This window comes from Bactrocera neohumeralis, unplaced genomic scaffold (assembly GCF_024586455.1).
Source record: "Bactrocera neohumeralis isolate Rockhampton unplaced genomic scaffold, APGP_CSIRO_Bneo_wtdbg2-racon-allhic-juicebox.fasta_v2 cluster10, whole genome shotgun sequence".
In the NCBI taxonomy this organism is placed as follows: Eukaryota; Metazoa; Arthropoda; class Insecta; order Diptera; family Tephritidae; genus Bactrocera; species Bactrocera neohumeralis.
In genome coordinates this window covers 7,172,752-7,194,182 of record NW_026089623.1, presented here as the reverse complement: position 1 = coordinate 7,194,182, position 21,431 = coordinate 7,172,752, and the positions used below count along the sequence as shown (strand labels likewise).

At 35.3% G+C, this 21,431-nt stretch overlaps 2 protein-coding genes across 3 annotated transcripts; one reads left to right on the top strand and one right to left on the bottom strand.

Annotated features, from left to right (window-relative positions):
* Nucleotides 1–3,134: 3,134 nt before the first annotated feature.
* Nucleotides 3,135–5,246, top strand: LOC126765072 (putative nuclease HARBI1). Of its 2 annotated transcripts, none has more exons than XM_050482683.1 (5): nt 3,135–3,396; nt 3,456–3,855; nt 3,922–4,009; nt 4,066–4,606; nt 5,087–5,246. In XM_050482683.1, exons 1-4 carry the CDS (start codon nt 3,217–3,219, stop codon nt 4,358–4,360), a joined length of 963 nt encoding a protein of 320 aa, XP_050338640.1. In that variant the 5' UTR covers nt 3,135–3,216; the 3' UTR covers nt 4,361–4,606; nt 5,087–5,246. The 2 variants fall into 2 exon arrangements, with proteins under 2 accessions (XP_050338640.1, XP_050338638.1); XM_050482681.1 differs by having other exon boundaries at nt 3,907–4,009.
* Nucleotides 4,908–5,677, bottom strand: LOC126765160 (myb/SANT-like DNA-binding domain-containing protein 1). Its single transcript, XM_050482741.1, has 3 exons — nt 5,489–5,677; nt 5,303–5,433; nt 4,908–5,200 (listed from the first exon to the last, which is right to left on the bottom strand). Exons 1-3 carry the CDS (start codon nt 5,671–5,673, stop codon nt 4,908–4,910), a joined length of 609 nt encoding a protein of 202 aa, XP_050338698.1. The 5' UTR covers nt 5,674–5,677.
* Nucleotides 5,678–21,431: the final 15,754 nt, after the last annotated feature.

Genomic DNA, 21,431 nt, shown 5'->3' with positions numbered 1-21,431 from the left:
ATTTTTGTTTACGAAAAACATGAGGAAACTTGCAGTTGTGACAAATATTTTACAAATATTTATTAACACAAAAACAATGTTTTATGATAAATATTGGAAGAAAAATTAATTTTTTAAATAATGATTACAAGAAAAAACTCTGTTTACATAATGATTAAAGTTCAATATTTGTACAACTTAAAAAGCATATTGATTTGTTGTTTTGATATTGATAAAAAAAACTTAATAAAAAATATTTTAATTTTTCAAAATCAATATATAAATATAAAAAGTAAAAGATCATGCAAAAAATTACCGCCGTTTACTGAGGCAATTGATAGAGTACTAGCTGATTATGCAGGACAACAACAGGTAGCATTTAGAGTAGTTTATGATTTAAAAATTTTAGGATCGCAATAAATTTTTTAACATTGAATCCTCCAGAAAATTGTGATACATGCAAAATAATATTAAAAAAATTGCAATTACTCTGTTGCACAGAAGGCTGAGAATGAGGTGTTTGAGGTATGATTCTACCTCATGACTGTCAAGAGCAGTAAGGATTGCCTCCGACAGGACGTTGTTGAAAGTTTCCTCGATATAAAGGAAGGTCCCAAGCAAAATTCTTAACCCTAATGGCTTCCTCAAGCCATCACACGATAGTATGCAGGGCAGTATGCACTGACTTGCCTTTACGATAAGCATGTTGCACTTCTGACAGATATTCCCTCGGAATGCGCCTCCTTATGTACTAGTCCATCAGTCTCTCCAGAGTTTAAGTAATAAGTGTATTGAATAGTGCAAAACTAAATTATTTAATATTTGACTTTTGTTCAATTCTTTTTGTTTATACAATAACAAAAGGATTGCATTCTAAAAAATAATCAGTGTTTACCTCGTGTACATATTTTACAAAAGTCCTATAAGCTAGGAAATAAATAACACATTATTGGTTTTTTGCATAGAATTATTTTCGGCATTGGCGGCCTTCGGCCGCGTTTCAAAAAAATAACACAGGTCGGACCAACTTCGATATAAATGGAGTATATGCTGATAGGGGAGTTTCTCCAGAGGAGGAATATGGAAAAATAATATTGCTAACACATATATTTTCTAAAATATTCCCGACTAAAAATCAAAAAATATTGCTTAACAAAATTGTTTTCACACTTTTCACTTTGTTTATTGAAATATACACTTGAAACATTGAAATAAGTTCACATTTCACTTTTATTTTGTTATTTTTTAACTAAATTTATTAATTTAAAAATCACTTAGCACACTCATGGCTGAAAATGTTAGAATGTTTACAATTATTAGGAAAACCAGTTTTGCCACATCTTCAAAACCAAATATGAAGGAGTTTTCAACGACAGCGAGATCTTTCCTTGTACTTTCGCGTGATTCTTTTTTCTTTATTAACATGTTGACCCACCGGTGGGTCCCGTTGGCTTTGATTCTGAGCTATTTATTTTAAATGAAATACAACTATTCGGTATCAAAATAAATTTTTAAATATATTTGAAAGCTCAGATGGTAATTTTGTTGCTATATTCTCAGCTTTATTTACCGTAAATCATAAAATCTCAGAGTGGAAAATATTATTATTATCTTTATTAAAAATAACTCTGGTCGAACCAATACCCCGAGTGACTGAAGTACTTTTACGTAGTACTCCTTTCTGCGTTGGCGGCTTTCGGCCGCGCACTAAAAAAAAACCCTGGTCGAGCCAATACCCATTCAAAGTGCAGTACTTTCGCGTAACTCCGTTATGCGCTGGCTGCTTTCGTTAGCGCCTTTAAAAATTACCCTGGTCGAGCAAATACTCGGTGTGACTGAAACACTTTCGCGTGGTACTCCTTTCTCTATACTTTAAAATTTATTACGTAATATTCTTATATAATATTACTTATTTGTTTATTATATTTAAATAAGAAAATATCCTTTCATATGCATGGAAAGATTGTTTATACTCATTTTAATTTGAAATATACTTGTGATTTATTGGCACTTGTTTTTATTAGAACTAAGATTGCTAAACAAAACAAGAGGAATTTCAGCTAAAAATAGGAATTTCAGCAAATTGTTCTCACTTGCTTTTTATCAAATGGCAGCGCCCCATTTCCTCATAATTGTTAGCACATAAATGAATTTTTATATTAAAATATAGATTTCTTAAGTAAAAACCTTGCAAAAAGTGTAAAATGTAAATTTGTTTAAATGTTTACTGATTAATTAAATAAATTTTAAGTGAAAAATGTGCATAAACTATTTAGTTTTTGCGGTACTATAACCCTGTATAAATTTTAATCAGGAGAACAAAGAAATCGGAATTTTGCGGGACCAACACGGCACTTCAAAAACATAACTCTGGCCGATCCAACATCTTGATTTATCAAGGTAAGTAAAATTCTGAAAGATTTAACTATTGTATTGACGGTATAATCTTTCTTTTTTTACTTATTTTATTCGATATAAAAAGGAGGTAACACTAATTTTATGCCTGCAAAAAATTTATTATTTTATGAATAATTGGGTTTCAACGAAATTTAAATATGGAATTAAAATTATTTTTGTACTATTTAATTCAAAACAAATTAGTAGAACCGAATTAGTGAAGTATTAGAGAATATAAAAGTTAAAAATATAAGTGTAATTCATTATAAATCGGAGAATCACGCTCTTAAAATAATTGAATTTTTGAACTTTAAATGTAAATATCTCAAAACCCACAATTCAGCGGCAACTATCTAAAATATATTAATATTATTGTGTAAAAAGGCTTTTTCGATGGTGCTGATATTGAGAGGAGTAAGAAAAAGAAGATGGTGCTCCAAAACCTCCGGTAGCTCTCGCATTTTTAAAGTACGTACAAGAACTGCATGCATATTTTTATTCATCAAATTGTGTGAATTAGGGAATATGAAATCGCATTTTATCACGTAGATTGAACTATGTATATAAAAAATGCAGACTTTTCAATTAAAATTTTATAAACGTAAGCAACGATCTCTAATCGGCGCTTTGCTAATGTCTGGTTAGCAGCCATCTGTCAGTTAAGTTCTGGTGCAAAAGAGTTTCTTTATACCATGTTCAGACCGAAAATTTAAAATATTAGATTGCATTTAAGCATTTCATAACCCAATAGTGTTCTTACTGCCGTTAGTGATTTATAAATCAGATGTTTTTGACATTCAGCCATAAACATCAAAGCATTTATTAAAGGAAAACATTGAAATGGCGTACCTTATTATAAAAATTGTGTTCTTTTTTCTAAATTATCTCCGCTCAATGGAGATAATTTGGGAATTGTTTGATTCTAACCGGTTAGCAAGGAAACGTTTGCTGTATGAACACTTAGCACTAAAAATGTGTAGTATATATGGAGCGAAGTCAACAAGGTCTATTTGGATAAAGGCAAGTACATATATAAATATTGGTATTATCACTTCGTTTATAATGTGTATATAGTTTAGACTCGTGGCCAAATGTTTTGGGAAGTCGACTGCCAGGTGAATTCGGATGCGTTTTTTAGAAACAACTTCCGAATGAAGTGGTATTCTTTTATTAAATTGTGCATTATGTTGAAAGGTTTGGAGAAGGAAAATACCAACTACCGCAAAGCAATTCCATTAGAGAAACGCATTGCTATTGCTTTATATGCTCTTGGCTCTTCTGCAGAATATCGAACAATTGGAAATATGTTCGGAATTGGTAAAAGCACTGTCTGCTCCATTCTAATTGATTTCTGTCATGAAGTCTGGCGTTGTTTGTGGCCTTTGTATTTGAAGAAATTCCCAATGAACGAAATTCAATTGCGCGAATATTTAAATGGTTTTGAGTCATTGGGTTTCCCTCAAGTGTTAGGAGCTATAGGTATAAGTTAAATTTTTTACATTTGAGTTTTTATATATTTTTAAGTTTTAGATGGTTGTCATATAGAAGTTCGCCCAGCTGCAGAAGATGCTGTTGACTACTACAATTACAAAGGCTGGTATTCCATAGTTCTTTTGGCTTTAGTAGATGCAAGGTAAGCTTTTTCATGAAGCTCGTTTAAACACCTAATGTATTTCTTTAATGTTATAGATGTCGCTTTATATACATCAACGTTGGTAGTCCAGGCCGTTGTAATGACTCTTCAATATTTGAGAGATCATCTTTAAAATGCGAGTTGGCACAATCTACTATATTTAAAGACATGAGTAAACAAATATCGTCAGTTAATGTTCCAGTCGTTTTGTTGGGCGACTCTGCGTTCAAATTTGATGATCATTTGATGAAACCGTACCCATTTTGTGTAAACCAACCTTTGGATAAAAAAAATTCAACTATGTACTCTCGAAATGCCGAAGAGTGGTGGAGAATGCTTTCGGTCATTTAAAGGGAAGGTTTAGACGGGTTGGAAAAGGTTGGGATAACCACATGGCCAACACGAAAATCGTCATAAAAGCGTGCTGCGTTTTGCACAACTTTTTAAATGAGGAAAATGATGAAATTAACGAAAAGTGGATTGCAGCACAACAAATCGAAAACGAATCTCGGCAGTTGCCAGAAGACGTCTCTAACATTTGTGGAAATGTTAACCCAAGAGCAGAGGAAATAAGACAAGCATTCGTTTCGTATTTCGGTGAGTTATTACATTCAACTTTGAAATATTATTAAATCTCAACCGATCCATACTTACATATCTCATAATTCAATTCCAGTACAAAAAAAAAAACAGATATTTATGTATTTTATATATGTTCCATATATATTTTCGTATTCATTCACATATTTATATTCATTTTCCATTTTCGTATTCATTTATTTTTATTTACATATATATTTTCATATTCATTCATATATTTAAATTCATTTACCATTTTCGTATTCATTCATATATGTACATATATCTTAAAACTAATACTTAAAAAATTTTTTTAAATCTATTTTTGGCGACGAAGGAAGTCAATGAAAGCATCCTTCACTTCTTTTGAATCGTTTATGTATGTTTGTAGGAGAGAAAGACGCTTTTCACCGGCTTCCTTCATCGCCTCAGTCGCCTTTATTAAGTCATCCTTCATTTCCTCCATTATTGTTATTGTTGATTTTTTCTTTCTTGCAGCATCGCTTGACGATGGCCGAGCGCAACCACGCGACGTAGAAGGTCCATCGCTTGGGCTTGGGAGCGGCGGCTCTCCTTCTGTATCGTCCTCAATGTAAATTGGTTCCATGTCAACTGAAAATAGAAGAAACAAATAAAAGTGTAAGGAAACATTCCATAACCGTTTTTCATTTTATTATGAATATTGGAATCTACTCCAATGCGCTTAAAACTTACCCACAATGCTATCCTCTACAAGTTCGGCGGAACAAAAACTTTTGAAACCACCTACTGCTTGGTGGACCGCCTCATAATATTTCCACCGACTAGGGGAGCCACCCGATGGGCCAATTTTCTGCTTTTCTTGTCTAAAAATAAAAAAAATATTTAATTTATATATTGACCTCATAATATATTACTTACCTGTATTTGTTGGTAAAATTGTGCAATTTAATTTTAATTTCAGTGGACGTATATTCGTGTCCAGCCAAAAGCATCGTACAGGACATTTCCTCGTATATGTGGTTATTTTTCCGCGTTGATCGCAGCTCTGGCATTTTTTGTTGCCACACCTCGATTAAGTCGGCCTCGGCAGCCTCACTCCACATAACTCGTTTCTTTTTTTGAGATTTTTCCATATTTTTTTTTACTTTGTAATTTGATTTGTAATTAACGGCAATTTTTAGTTTTATTTTTTTGTCTTCTTTGTCTTGTTTGTTTACATTCAGCATTCAGCATCAGCTGTGATAATGTAAAAATTTCCAGTGCTGACAAGTAGATTGCGCAAAATCAGAGTCGCACAGAGAGATTTAGCGTGGATCAGTTTCAAATCATTTCAATGAAGTGATTTGGAACTGTCATTTTTGTATGGCGAAATCTTGATAAATTTTTAAGATTAGTGGGATAATCCATTCAACAGCCGAAATCGTGTGATTAAGTGTCGGTCTGAACATGGTATTAGCGAAAGAAGGAATCTTGGTTAAGTTAACCTAAACTTAACTTGCAGATGGCTGCTAATCAGACTTAAAACGGACCTGAATTGTTTGATATGAATTTTTTTTATCGCTTAAGTATCAAGTTTATAATAATGATCACTAAATACATACATATACAAGTGCATTACCTTGTTTTTATTCCTCACAATATTTGATTTTAAAGATTATTATTTAAATATCATTACTAAAAACTAAATAAGTATATCGAGAAAATGGCCTCCACTATGTGAATACAAGTGCAGCATATGAACAATAATAGGCGTGTTTTATTTGACCAGCAAATTAAACTATTAGCTTATTTTGCATGGAAGACTTAGCCAACATAATTATGTTGGCTTATCATAAGCTATCATAGCTTGTATATTGAATTAGTGGCATTACCAGTTCATCTTGTTGTTTTTTTTTTCATTTACAATAGCTAGGTTTTTTTCAACAAAAAGTAGTTGGCAATAGCGAGAAACCTCATTTTGACAGGTGAAAGTGTAAACAAACCATAATTACAGATTTTTTGGATGAGTATTAAGTAAAAAATAAGACAAATATGAACATTTGTTTTGAGTTTTTTGTATTCTAGACCTCAAATGAATAATATGTATTATTGTTTAGTATATTAATATTCCATTCCGTTCAAATTTGAAATTTCAAACTAAATTGAATATCAGCTGATTGTTCTTGTCCGCATTGCCAACATAATTCATTTTCAAGCGAAAATATGAATAAAGCTAAGAGCGTTTTATTTGTCAACGATTTAGCTATTAGCTTGTGTTGGTCAAATAAAATATGGCTAAATGAATTGTTTTTATTATTTTAATATCAATACGTCCAATAAAGCGTATTCGTGTAGTTAAACTAATTGTTCAATCACACAAGTATCAGTTAATTAAAAAAACATTGTGCAATGTTTCGAAGTGACATCACTAAATAGATTTTACTCATTTATTTAATCATAGTTTTTATAATTTACTAATTAAGGTCCGTTTTAAGTAATTGCTTAAGAAAAAAAATTCTTTATTTCTTGAGCTGTAGTCAAGTATTTCTGACAGGTGGTTACGAATTGTGAATGATCCATATTAGAAGCGCAATAGAAAATAAACAACAGAAAATAAACTTATGTGTGTAAGTATATATGTAAATATTTTCATTACGATTTAAGGAATATGGATGAAGATTGGTAAGTTTTATACAAAATTTAAAAAATAACTATATTAATGATTTGTAATTGTAGGATGAATTTAATGATTACTTTGCATTTCCTTCAAGAAAGAATTGTTGATTTCATGTTTCTTCGCAAAACCAGCATTGCCATATTCGCATTTTATTGAAAAAAAATGTATTAAAAATTAATACCAGATTTCTTCAGAAATACCTACTAGACCCACAAGAAAATTTACCGCAGAAAATAGTACGACGCGAAAGAACTCTGAACACCCCGCTGTTGGAAAGAAAAGGGTTAAAAAGCTAAAAGTAGTTCGACCTCGATGTTGGATCGACTATTAATGTCACGGAGGATGACAATTACTTTTCCTTAACTATTTTTTTCCTATAATTGCAATTTCATCTTTTCCATTTAATTTATTTTAATCCGCTTGCAGTACACGGGTATGGCAATAATTGTTATTTGTTTGCATGCAATCGTTTTGTATTTCTGTAAATAAGTCAAATTTAAGAAAACTTTAATTACGGTTTAGACTTACTTGTGCATTATTTTTTGGACTTGAAATGCGAATATTTCGAAACTATAAGTCTCCTGCATGCATATATCACATTCTTAATCTGGAGGACATTCTCTATCTGCCCATACCCATTTATTCCCCAATTCTGGGGATGCTATCTAAAATTTTCCCAAATGACAATTACTAAATTTGGTGACATCAAGCATCACGACAACTGACATAGAACATCCGGTTATGCAAGTATGACTTTAGCACCAGGTAATAAGACATGGGAAGGTCTATATGCCAGACCTTATCACATGTTTGACGGGCATCAAGGAAAACTGTATGGCAGTATTTAAAATTCTCCATGGTATCAACTATACTCGAAATAATTAGCAGTAGGCTTTTCGGCAGCTGTGACACTGGACTTAGTCATTAAATTTCCTTGGCGGCTTAAAACTTACAACTGCATGACAGAGCTTTTTGTGTACGTCGACCCACTTAGCAGGAATAAGGGGATGTTAAACTTATTCCAGTGTGAGAGCGCCTCAAAATAAGCGTTTTTTATAACATTTTCCAATATGGCCAGATCAGAAAAAAAGCAATTTTTTGGGCATTTTAAATAAAACACCCAATTCGCATTTTCCACACCACCTATGAGGTATGCAAAATGGCGCGTTCCCGAAGTTATTTTTGGGTGCTCGGTTCCCCAGTAGGCCTATATCACCCATTAAAAATTTATTTACTTAAAAAAAATGAAAAAAAAAACATAACGATAACAATTCATATACGAGTATAATAGTATAAAAAAAAAGTAACAAAAACAATATCACTTCATTTCACATAATAATACTATACGAGTATAATACTTAAAACTATAAAAATAAACGTACTATATATACAAACGCCAATATTTAAACCCCAAATTCTAATTTGTAATTAAAAACTTTCTATTCTTTATCGTTCTAACTTTAGAGCCTCTTAATGCGAATCTGCTTAAAAAGTATTATTTTAGTATAAAATATTTAGCTCATTGCAACCACTAGAAAAGTAAGATAAAAACTACAAATGAGAAACACACAAAATTTTATTCTTAAAATTGGGTAGAGATAAATCTTTATTTAAAAATTTAGTCACAAAATAAATTCTTATTCTAATAAATAGAGCAATAACTATCTTTGGGTCACAGTCTTCACAACACAAGAAGGGCCTAATATCTTTTAATTTAGTAAAAAGAATTTCTCCTAATCCTATTTTATGACAATTTCTGTCAAATTCCTCAACAAATTTTATTTCTAAATTATTAATAAATGCAACAAATTCTTGAGGCGGCTTCACTAAGTTGCATTTTTCGATCTGATTTTGGTGTATAAAGATGAATTCATCAGAAGGAATTTCATCTCCTAAATAAGGTAATGGCAGGAGGCATGTGTGCATTTTAAAAATTTTCAAATAAAGGTAGCCGCAAAAATAATTAAAAGCATTTTCCTTTAAAAAGTTAATTTCTAAACTACTATCTAAAGTAATGGATCTAACAAAGGAGTGTTCGGGCCGTGGTAAACCCTGGAAATCCTGCCAAGAAAGGTCACTTAAAATGGAATCTGTGCACACATTAAGAAGAACATTATGGCTATGTTCTGAAATAACTGTGGCTTCGGGTTCTAAAGGCAGACTAGAGCAAACTAGAGAACATGAAAGGTGTAACTCTAGTACCTCCCCTACTTCTAATCTGACCAAAAAAATGCTCTAAGCTGTCCTGACATAGTCGTCTTGTCTTTAGGTAAGGAAATCCTGAGTGTGACAGCAATCGCCACAATCGTCTTAAACTATTAATATTCATTAACCACCCCTTAATAAAATTGAAATTATTTGTTGTGTTGTTTCCTAACTCATCTACGACCCGAATTGTTTTTAAAACTTTTTCTGCCTCATCTAAAAACTGATTTTGCTCTGGGGAACTTATAAAAACTTTTTTAGTGGGTACAATGGCCTCAGTGAAACTACTATTAAAAATATCGAATAATTTATTGAAAAAAGAAACGAAATCCGCGGTATTAATAAAGCTCATACTATTTGAGCTTAAGGCTCCCGAGCTGTAAAGGGAAAGCATACCCGAAGCGACCGTATTACTTAACACTTGAGACGCGAATTTAACTTTTATTTTTTGAAAGGTATTGGGGTAAATATGAGCATCGGTTAATTTATGCGCACACCGATAACTCGACTTAGAGTCGTGTTTATAAAAATGGACTATATCTGACCAACATACGCGACTATTTTTATAATCAACTTTATTTTTCATATTTTGTAAGCAGTTTCGACTACATTTTAATAAATGGGGGCTATCGTAAAAAAAACATATTTCCTTACCATTAACGTTGAAAAAAGGCCGTGACATTGAAACACCTAACAAATTGGCTAAATTTTGAAAATTGGTACCCTGGTCACAAACAAAATGGCAAGGAACTAGCTCTATATTTTGAAGTTGGGTAATGGCTTCAAGAATATATTTCTTGAGGACATCCCCTTTACATGAGCCTCTAATAAAGAAATAAGCTAACGGGTGGGACCAAGGTTCCCCACCTATACCTTGCACCATTATGGTCATTGCAGTTGTGGCTATTCTAGATGTGCGATTTTCATCGCCATAATCTTCAAGACCTATCACCCTATCAAATTTCCTATCATACTGCAAATGACATTTCAGTGACAATTCATCACAAGAAATTGATATGAACTTTTGTTCGAAAGAAAATCCCTTACTCCTAATTTGTAAAGACTTTATGCTGCTTTGGGTGCAACCTGGGAAACGAGGCCAATCTGCGACAAAATTATGTAACGTAATTTCCGAGGGAAAACTAAGTTGGTGCTTTAGGTAACGGTAAGCGATTGGCGACAAAAAAATACACCCAAAGCTAAAGTTTTAAGAAAACTATCATATCGCCGACCTTGACTTTGGCGATTACTATTAAGAAAACTACTCCTAATACAAGCACCTAACTGAGGAGGAACTTTGCTGCAAACTATCTCAAGAGGATCTGACTTTTCCCTAAATGAACTACTTCTTAACTTTTCCCTACATCTTTCTAATTCAGTTGCCATTTGGACCAACTGAGCTTTTAAACTCCTATTCTCCTGTTCTTTTTCATCTAATTTTATTTTTAAAATCCTGTTCTCTTCCCTCAATTTTTTTGTTCTATCTGTCCCTGCTGTCAGACCCCTACCTGTTTGTGCGGCTTTTTCATTACTATTTAGTAGTTCCTCCTCAAGAAGTGGCAGAGGCTGTAAAATATTATCGCGGTCTTCCCTTTCTAAAAGCGGAAGCAGCTGCCTCGATGCACCGTTTACATTTGAGGCAGGTCCTTCCATTTGGGGAAAAAAATCTTCAACGCCCATTTCAATTGGGTTTTCAAAAAAAGAATTTGGGGCGTTAAACATTGGCTCAATAATTAAATTTATATCCGGAACAGCTCTCGGACGCAATTTTTTTGCGTTACGCATTTCTTCAGAAAAATCCCGCTCACACGCAAAAATATGTTTAGATGTTTTTTCATTTTGATCTTCAAAAACACCTAAACGTTTGAGCCAACATTTACGCCTATTAAAAGAAAATACGAAATGTTATATATGTATAATCATAAAATATGTATAATAATAATAATAATAGTGCAAAAAGTGCATATTTAAGTAATATTTTAAAGTACGATTTTTTTTTTATAAATATCATAAATATTCAAAGATAAATCTTTACTTTAAAATAATTTATTTAGTTAATTAACGGCAATGGAAACAAATTGACAATTAAGCACTTAATACGTAGAGCGCGACAGACTGCAAGCGACATTTGTCAAATATTAAAATACACACGTTCTTAAAGACATAGTTATTGAGGCAGCTGCACGACTACATAACTGTGTCCATAAGAACGTGTGTATTTTAATATTTGACAGATGTCGCTTGCAGTCTGTCGCGCTCTACTTGTTCAGCACATCACTTTTAAAAACACACGGAAATTCAATCCAATCCAAAATTACTATTTTCATTGCACAATCGAAACACTTATTTCACCGAAATTTTTCACAAATTCACAAACACTTTTTGCACTATTTAATGTTTTTTACTCACCGTTCGAGATCCGTTCCACTGTTTGGAAAACTAAAAGTTCTTCCTCCCTCGTTGCAGCCAACAATACATTTCCTCCAACTGCTGGTTGTTTTCGGCATTTTATCTGTAAAATAAAATAAAAAAGTATTAAATAAATGCAAATTTATTTAATAAAAGTTAAAATATACTCACATCTTCCAAATTACGTGCTGTTTCGCTTTCGCTATTCTTCGAACTAATGGCCGTTACAAATGGAGACAAAAAATTAAAAATGTCTCCATTCGAATATTAATTTGGCGGGATTTTAATCTGGTCGTCCCTCTTTTCCAATTGCTAAACGTCAAAACCTCCTGAACTCGATCAACTGTCAAAGCTTTCTTAAAGTTAACGTAAGTGCACATGTAAACAGATCAATCGATATTATTATGGTGGTTTGATGCCAGAGTTAGCGTAGGTCGCCAGGTTATACTGTTTATCATACCACCCCTAGCGATTGTTATATCAGACCTGAACAGATCTAAATGTTATTGTAAATTATTTATATAAAATTTTAATATTATTGTTTTATTTATAGGATATGATATAATAAGATTGCGTTAAGTATACTTAAGTGATAATTTTTGGAATAATTCGTTTGACTGTGAAACTATTCGCTATTTATAAATTTCTGCACTGAAATTCGCGCAGTGTTGCCACTTTTTACTGCATTACAGAAAAAGCCCTAGCGCAATATTGATGAGGTTATTTGCTTGCTCGAACATCCCCGATCTCGACTTCTCCATCTGCAATGTCTGGAAGTTTGATCCATGTACGCTATTCACTGGAAGATGGTCGGTGAAGGTGGTCCACTGTGAACGGCGCTCAGTGCATGACTGAAGTCTGTAAAGTCCATGCGCTCCAAGCAAATGACTGCACGGATGGTTCGATTTTACTGTGTTCTTTAACTCTTAGCATACGACCTCGGTGTATTTTGAATAGGAAACATAAAGAGGCTCCCTGCTATTGTTTGATCATTACAATGATAAGCAAAGTCACTGCTGTTATTGTACTGGATGAAAGAGTTACAGCAGATAACAAAAGCGGAGACCAGTAGATATCTTCATGTTCATGTTTAGCAGAATCGTAACAATAACAAACTCCAATACATTCAAGTAGCGACGATTTAATCCATTGCACGGACGTTTCTAAAATACACGGACGTGGCCGCCTCTCATAAGTCATTTGTTTTATTAGCTATTTGAAATTTTGGTTTAGAATAATCTTGAATGCTATTAAGAAGTCAATTACAACAGCAGTGTTGCAAAATTGTCAGAGTATCACGTTCCTCGTGAATTTCTTGCACACTTGCAACAGCATTACGTTCTACCGTGACTTTTTGCGCTCAATTTATACAAACAACGGTCGCCAGTGAGGGAAATATGACCCAGAGAAAATATAATTTATTAAAACCTAGAGGACCCGGCGAACTCTGTTTTGCCTTAGATGAAATATATAAGCACGTTTTGGATTTTCTTAACTCCTTTTTTTAGGAAATAAAAATTAAATTATACAAGTACTTTAATGATTCTTAATTGCTATTGTATTCTATTGCATATGTCGTACTCTTCAGTCAAGTACCTTGTCACACAAAAACAAAGAACGCAGATGTACTTCAGTCTCTCGAACACGCCACATATAACGCGAAAAATAGATATTCCAGATTTAAAGTACAAACTTTAAAAGATTGACCTTGACCGTTGTCGAAACTCCTTCAATGAAGCATTCCAAATGTATTAACGTGGTTGTACTTGGTATTTTAAAAATGTCTTCACTTCGACAAAGTTCGACGATGTCAACTTCAATCCAATTAAATGCTTATTCTCAAATGATCTTCAATTCATTTTAAGTTTTGTCCACTTCCACCTTTATCGCTTCACTTCCTTTAATTTTATCAAGGCCAATTTTTTATTTGGATTATTAATGTAGGTAAATTAAAGATGCAATCAATTTAAAGAATTCTTTATAGGTCAAATATTTTAGTACATGATTTCCACTTTTTAGTGAAACACCTTATGATAAACGACATTTTTCGTTTTATTATCAGGTGCAAGAACAAATAACGCAGATGGTCTTCCGACCCGGGAACATGCCATATATAACTGACGATGGGAAAAACAACAATTTTTTAGATTCAGACCACAGACTTTTAAGGATTGGCCTTGGGATTTGTTAGTGGTCATGGCGAATGCAAAACGTATCAGAAATTGAAGTCGTTTAAACTCAAACGGCATGTCGGTCCTTCGAGTATCGTCGCATAAATCACATTAATCATTAAATTATTTATCAACAAAAGCGTTCCGTTGCACAGTTGGTTTATGTTTCGAAGCATGGTTACTACGGAGTCAACCTTTAGTCGTAAATTGTGCGGTGGTAAGTCTGGCATATACAAGGAATTTTTAAATTCAATTGGATAGTTAGTAGCTTCATTTTCATTTGTTGCACAGTCATTGATTTGAAAGAATACAGTGCACCAATGAATTATGAAGTTTACAAATTTATCTACCATTATTGATAGTCAGTAATTGCTCAGAGAAATCGTCAGCAGATGTATCGTTAAGCAATGCAACTCTCATGATTGTTGTCAGTTGAGGTTTCTTCACATAGCGCCATAGATTCGGTGATTTTAGACAAGCGTTTATTTCGTCTTAAATTATGGAGGGAACACTTCTCCAGCCTGCTGAATGGCAGTGAACGCACAACACCAGGAGAAGGAGAACCCGATTCCCCAATCGATGACGATGGAGCAAACGTTCCATTGCCCGATCATGAAGAAGTTCGAATAGCAATTGCCCGCCTGAAGAAGGTTCTATCGAGCGTATTGTGTGAAAGATTAAAGCCCACCGTCAACAAACTGATTGGACCTTTTCAGTGTGGCTTCAGACCTGGAAAATCAACAACCGACCAGATATTCACCATGCGCCAAATCTTGGAAAAGATCCGTGAAAGGAGAATCGACACACACCACCTCTTCGTCGATTTCAAAGCTGCTTTCGACAGCACGAAAAGGAGCTGCCTTTATGCCGCGATGTCTGAATTTGGTATCTCCGCAAAACTAATACGGCTGTGTAAACTGACGTTGAGCAATACCAAAAGCTCCGTCAGGATAGGGAATGACCTCTCCGAGCCGTTCGATACCGACCGAGGTTTCAGACAAGGCGACTCCCTATCGTGCGACTTCTTCAACCTGCTTCTGGAGAAAATAGTTCGAGCTACAGAACTAAATAGAGAAGGTACCATCTTCTATAAGAGTGTACAGCTGCTGGCGTATGCCGATGATATTGATATCATCGGCCTCAACTCCCGCGCCGTTAGTTCTGCTTTCTCCAGGCTGGACTGGGAAGCACAGAAAATGGGTCTGGCAGTGAACGAGTTCAAAACGAAATATCTCCTGTCATCAAACAAACAGTCGTCGCACTCACGACTTGGCTCTCACGTCACTGTTGACAGTCATAACTTTGAAGTTGTAGATAATTTCGTCTATTTAGGAACCAGCATTAACACCACCAACAATGTCAGCCTGGAAATCCAACGCGGGATTGCTCTTGCCAACAGGGGCTACTTCGGAGTGAGTAGGCAATTGAAAAGTAAAGTCCTCTCTCGACGAACAAAAGCTAAACTCTATAAGTCGCTCATAATTCCCATCCTGCTGTATGGTGCAAAGGCTTGGGCGATGACAACAACCGATGAGTCGACGTCACGAGTTTTCGAGAGAAAACTTCTGCGAAAGATTTATGGTCCTTTGCGCATTGGCCACGGCGAATATCGCATTCGATGGTACCAGATATAAGACGACATTGACATAGTTCATAAAATTAAAATACAGCGGCTACGCTGGCTAGGTCATGTTGTCCGGATGGATGAAAACATCCAGCTCTGAAAGTATTCGACGCAGTACCCGCCGGGGGAAGCAGAGGAAGAGGAAGACCTCCACTCCGTTGGAAGAACCAAGTGGAGAAGGACCTGACTTCGCTTGGAATATCCAATTGGCGCCACGTAGCGAAAAGAAGAAACAACTGGCGCGCTGTTGTTAACTCGGCTATAATCGCGTAAGCGGTGTCTACGCCAATTAAGAAGAAGAAAAAGTTTATTTCGTCTGCAGCAGTTGATCTTGGTATTCCTGGTAGTGTTTGGCGGAAATCTCCATACAGTAAAATCATCGCGCCTCCATCTCGAGTCATTGTGTAGATCTTCGATGTTCCGTTTTATCCCTCCAATGATGGTTTATGCGCCATTGCGCATTTGTCCCAGATGATGATTTTCGATGGTGTTAAAACTTTGGACATTGCGGAGTGTTTTGCAATATGTATTACATGTTGGTTCTTCTTGTCTTACCAATACCACCAGAAGCATCCAGGAAATATAAACTATCATTTCCATTACCAATGACCGTCACCAATGTTTTATAAACTTCCTTTTGTTGGTGATTCAACAGGGGTACATTCATTCGAGCTATTAAATCTACTTCCTGGTGATCATATTCACGATTAAATACGTCATTCCGTTCACAATTTGGCGCTTTCATCCCTAACCTGTCTAATAAATTACCGCACATGAGGTAACACATGTCTTCGATCAAGGTCAAAGCCCGACTCTGAATTCCCTTATTAATCTGAAGGTCGGGATTTCTCGAACTGACACATGTAAAACATCTTCTGATATACTATCCTTGTATTTGTGCCACAGGGTAGATGCGTTCGATGGTAAGTATGTCGAAATGATGATAGCCAGTAATGTTCATATCTGACTTGGAGATGCAGATATAATTGCTTCAACGATTGTTGTTTTCCAATGAGTATCGTTTTCAAGTAAATTTAGTTCTTCACATGCTGTACTGTTCAATACTGTAGCATTAACAGCCCGTAGTGACTCAAATGACGTTGGCCCACGCACATTTACCAACAACAACCGCTAAAAGAAGCATTCATGATTAACTGTATACATACGCCCAACAGCATCAGTAGAACGCACATCCGGATAACCAGGAACCGCTTAGCCTTGCTTGCGTCTTTGAAAATTCTTCGATGAAGCATTCCAAGTATAATAACTTGGCATATCCGAGTAAAGTACAGTTCGGTCAAACGAATCGCTTTGGCAGGTCTCAAAGAAACTGGTCAATGGTGGTGTTTCAACATGTTGAACAACATTCGATTCCGTAAAATATAATCTGTGACCATTCTCCAAATGCGCAGCCAAATGCACAAGAGTAGGATGCCGTTCATGAATAAGGAATGCGAATATACGAAAAATCGCTTATTGCAGTTAATATACCGATCAACTTTCTAGCGCGCAATTTCTTCGTTGCTATTGGAGCTTTTGATGCCTAAAACCGCCATATCACTACCTTTCGTGACATTTTTACAGAAACATTTTAAGAATTTTACTCAATTGCAATACTCGACGTTGCAAAGTGTCTTGAACGTTTTCGAAATAATTGGAGAATATGGAACAATCCAATTGTTGTCGACCACGAAATCGATTTTTTTACTTTTATTGTGATAGTTCAACCATTACCAGATATAGTGGATAACCATCGTTTACAGTGACAGTCTCCATGGTTAATTTCCGTTGATATCTTTTGGAACACTTGCCGTCGATTATGCAAGGTGATTTGGGATTGTTGGAGTCACATGGTCCATGAATCATGTTTGTAACTACAACATCATGCAGGTGTGGATCGGCTTCGTGATTGGGAATCTCGGCACATGACATTATCGATTTTGTCCGATTGAAATCTTTCCTCGTTTCTCGAGTTCTTCGATTTTCTCCGAAGATGTGTTATTAATCTCTATGCGTTTTGGAATACTTGCAAAAGTAAAGTATGTAGTCTTTACTTGTAAAGCATAAATCTTTGCATCTTGCGCATATATATGCATACGTTAACTTCCTATGTACGTCGCTGGGAGAATAGGTAATCAATCAATGTTAGCAACATTTCATTCCGTACTAATTGCTCCTCAGAACCCAGTTTGGCTTGGTTCAACTGTTCAACTGTTCCAACAATCGTAAAAACAGCAGCAAATAGCTGTCAGCATTTTGTCAAATCATTAAATCTAATGCGTAATAATTCATCGAACTAACCTTCTTGATAGTTTCTTCACCTTGAATTAAAATAATCGAATTATTATTTAGTATGTAAAACTTACTTCTATATTTTTAGCACAAATATAAATGGGCGGAGATAATGACTTTTCGATTTTCTACTCGACTTGCACTCCTGCTCTCTGACCCGTCAACAACTCGGTATAAGAGAACTGTGGGACGGCATTTCAAACTCCTTACGTACAGCTGCATTCGTAACCATTGGTTTTCGGGAAAATGCAAAAGAACAGCTGGTGCGACGAGGAGTGCCGTGTTGCAGCGGAGAGAAAACAGGCTGCCTACCTCGCAACGTTACGATCGACCACAACACGTACGGAATGGGATAGATACCGAGAGTTGAAGAAGGAAGCGAGACGCGTTTGTAGACAGAAAAAAAAGAGGCCGAAATGCATGAGTATGAAGAGCTTGCCGACAGACGAAAAAATGCGGTGGCTAACAGAAGATTTCAAGACCGGAGCATACTCTTGTAGAACCCCCAAAGGAGATCTAGTCACCGATGCCCAGAGCATACTTAAATTATGGAGGGAACACTTCTCCAGCCTGCTGAATGGCAGTGAACGCACAACGTCAGGAGAAGGCGAACCCGATTCCCCAATCGATGACGATGGACGTTCCATTGCCCGACCATGAAGGAGTTCGAATAGCAATTGCCCGTCTGAAGAACAACAAAGCAACGGAAGCCAATGGATTGCCCGCAAAGCTATTCAAACACGGCGGCGAAAAACTGATAAGGAGCATGCATCAGCTTCTTTGTAAAATATGGTCGGACGAAAGCATGACGAACGATTGGAATTTAAGTGTGCTCTGCCCAATCCACAAAAATGTGACCCCACAATCTGCGCCAACTACCGTGGGATAAGTCTCCTCAACATCGCGTATAAGGTTCTATCGAGCGTATTGTGTGAAAGATTAAAGCCCACCGTCAACAAACTGATTGGACCTTATCAGTGTGGCTTTAGACCCGGCAAATCAACAATCGACCAGATATTCACCATGCGCCAAATCTTGGAAAAGACCCGTGAGAGGAGAATCGACACACACCACCTCTTCGTCTATTTCAAAGCTGCTTTCGACAGCAGGAAAAGGAGCTGCCTTTATGCCGCGATGTCTGAATTTGGTATTCCCGCAAAACTAATGCGACTGTGTAAACTGACGTTGAGCAACATCAAAAGCTCCGTCAGGATAGGGAAGGATCTCTCCGAGCCGTTCGATACCAAACGAGGTTTCAGACAAGGCGACTCCCTATAGCGCGATTTCTTCAACCTGCTGCTGGAGAAAATAATTCGAGCTGCAGAACTTAATAGAGAAGGTACAATCTTTTATAAGAGTGTACAGCTGCTGGCGTACGCCGATGATATTGATATCATCGGCCTTAACACCCACGCCGTTAGTTCTGCTTTCTCCAGACTGGACAAGGAAGCAAGGCAAATGGGTCTGGAAGTGAACGAGGGCAAGACGAAATATATCCTGTTATCAAACAAACAGTCATCGCACTCGCGACTTGGCTCTCACGTCACTGTTGACAGTCATAAGTTTGAAGTTGTAGATAGTTTCGTATAATTGGGAACCAGTATAAACACCACCAACAATGTCAGCCTGAAAATCCAACACAGGATAACTCTTGCCAACAGGTGCTATACCGGACTAAGTAGGCAATTGAAAAGTAAAGTCCTCTCTCGACGAACAAAAACCAAAGTCTATAAGTCACTCATAATTCCCGTCCTGCTATATGGTGAAGAGGCTTGGACGATGACAACAACTGATGATTCGACGTTGTGAGTTTTCGAGAGAAAAGTTCTGCGAAAGATTTATGGTCCTTTGCGCGTTAGCCACGGCGAATATCGCATTCGATTGAACGATGAGGTGTATGAGATATACGACGACATTGACATAGTTCAGCGAATTAAAAGACAGCGGCTACGCTGGCTAAGTCATGTTGTCCGAATGGACGAAGACCTACACTCCGTTGGAAGGACCAGGTGGAGAAGGACCTGACTTTGCTTGGAATATCCAATTGGCGCCACGTAGCGAAAATAAGAAAGAAGAAGCGGTGTCTACGTCATTAAAGAAGAAGATCTTTTACTCCTCGGTTAACAGCGTTCGCTTCATTGGCTATTTGTTTGGTTAGCCATCTTTTATTGAAAATAGTTTGTTTGGTTATTGTTATCGTCATCTACGCGTTAAAGAAAACATGTCAATAGATTATTTGTTTTGTTATTCATTGGTTACAAAAAACTGGTGTTATAAAAAGTTGGGGGCTACAAAATTTAACATGATATGTTAACGTAGATGGTGCGAGTATGTTATCTACAGAAACGTCAGTATTGTTCCTAAAATCTTTTGTTTACTTCCGGTATCATTTTATTTGGTCACCTTAAAATTTTTTTGGTAACCAAACAATCAATCAACATGGATTATCTATGTTAAGGTAACCAAACATAATGTTAAAATTTCAGTTGTTAAAACTTCCCAACCGAAAAATATATTTCATATAAATCAATTTTGTGCTAAAATGAATTAGAAGAAAGAAAATTTAATAACAATTCAGATAATTAAAGTATATATCTGCATATTCAACATACAAATTTACAATATTGTCCAGCTATAAATTATTATTATGATACTATCAGTATATGGTAACAAATAAAATTAATATCGAGAACAGTTATATAATTTAAATACTTTTGTTCAGGATCCTTCCACTTTTTGTTTAATGAACCTATTATACTGCCTTTCATGACTGAATTCAATGAATTCTCGTATTAAATTCATCTTTCATAAAATACGTCATTAGTAAGTTTTGCAAGAACCTCCGTTCTAAATAAAATTAGTGTCTAAATGATCTCAAGCGTTTTTGAAATGCGAAAATACAATACTGGGGAATGCGCGAACAAGATTTAAAAGCCTAACTGACTGTCATGAGAAGTGTAAAAATTCGTTAAAATAAAAACACGTACGTTCGGTTCAGCGCTTAAAAGTCTTTCTTTATTCCGTTTAATCGGATCAGTTAGCCTAAACTTAAGCTAACGGCTTAAACATAGTTGTAATATAAGTATGTATTAAATATAGGGGTAAGTAAAATTTCAAGGCACATATTCGTTAAATTGGAGTATTAGATTAAGATAATGTATTAAGGTAAATAACATATAAAGGTAATATAAATGTATTATTAGGGTAATTACGTTATGTTTTCTAATTCAATGTTTATAAATTCAATTTCACATATTTTTATTTTTTTATTTTTAGTTTTAGGCTTACAAAGTATTTTACTTGATGCAACAGTGTTATTGATAGTACCTGCATTACTCATGAAGATAACAAGTTAATGCCATCCACTATTTTCGGAACTAAAAAAATAAAACAATAATAACGCTTTGTTACACACAGGGACATAAAGCCACAATCAATAATAAAGGTAACACCAGAAATAAAACTTTAAGAAATAAATTAAACACAAAAATAAAACAGTATTAC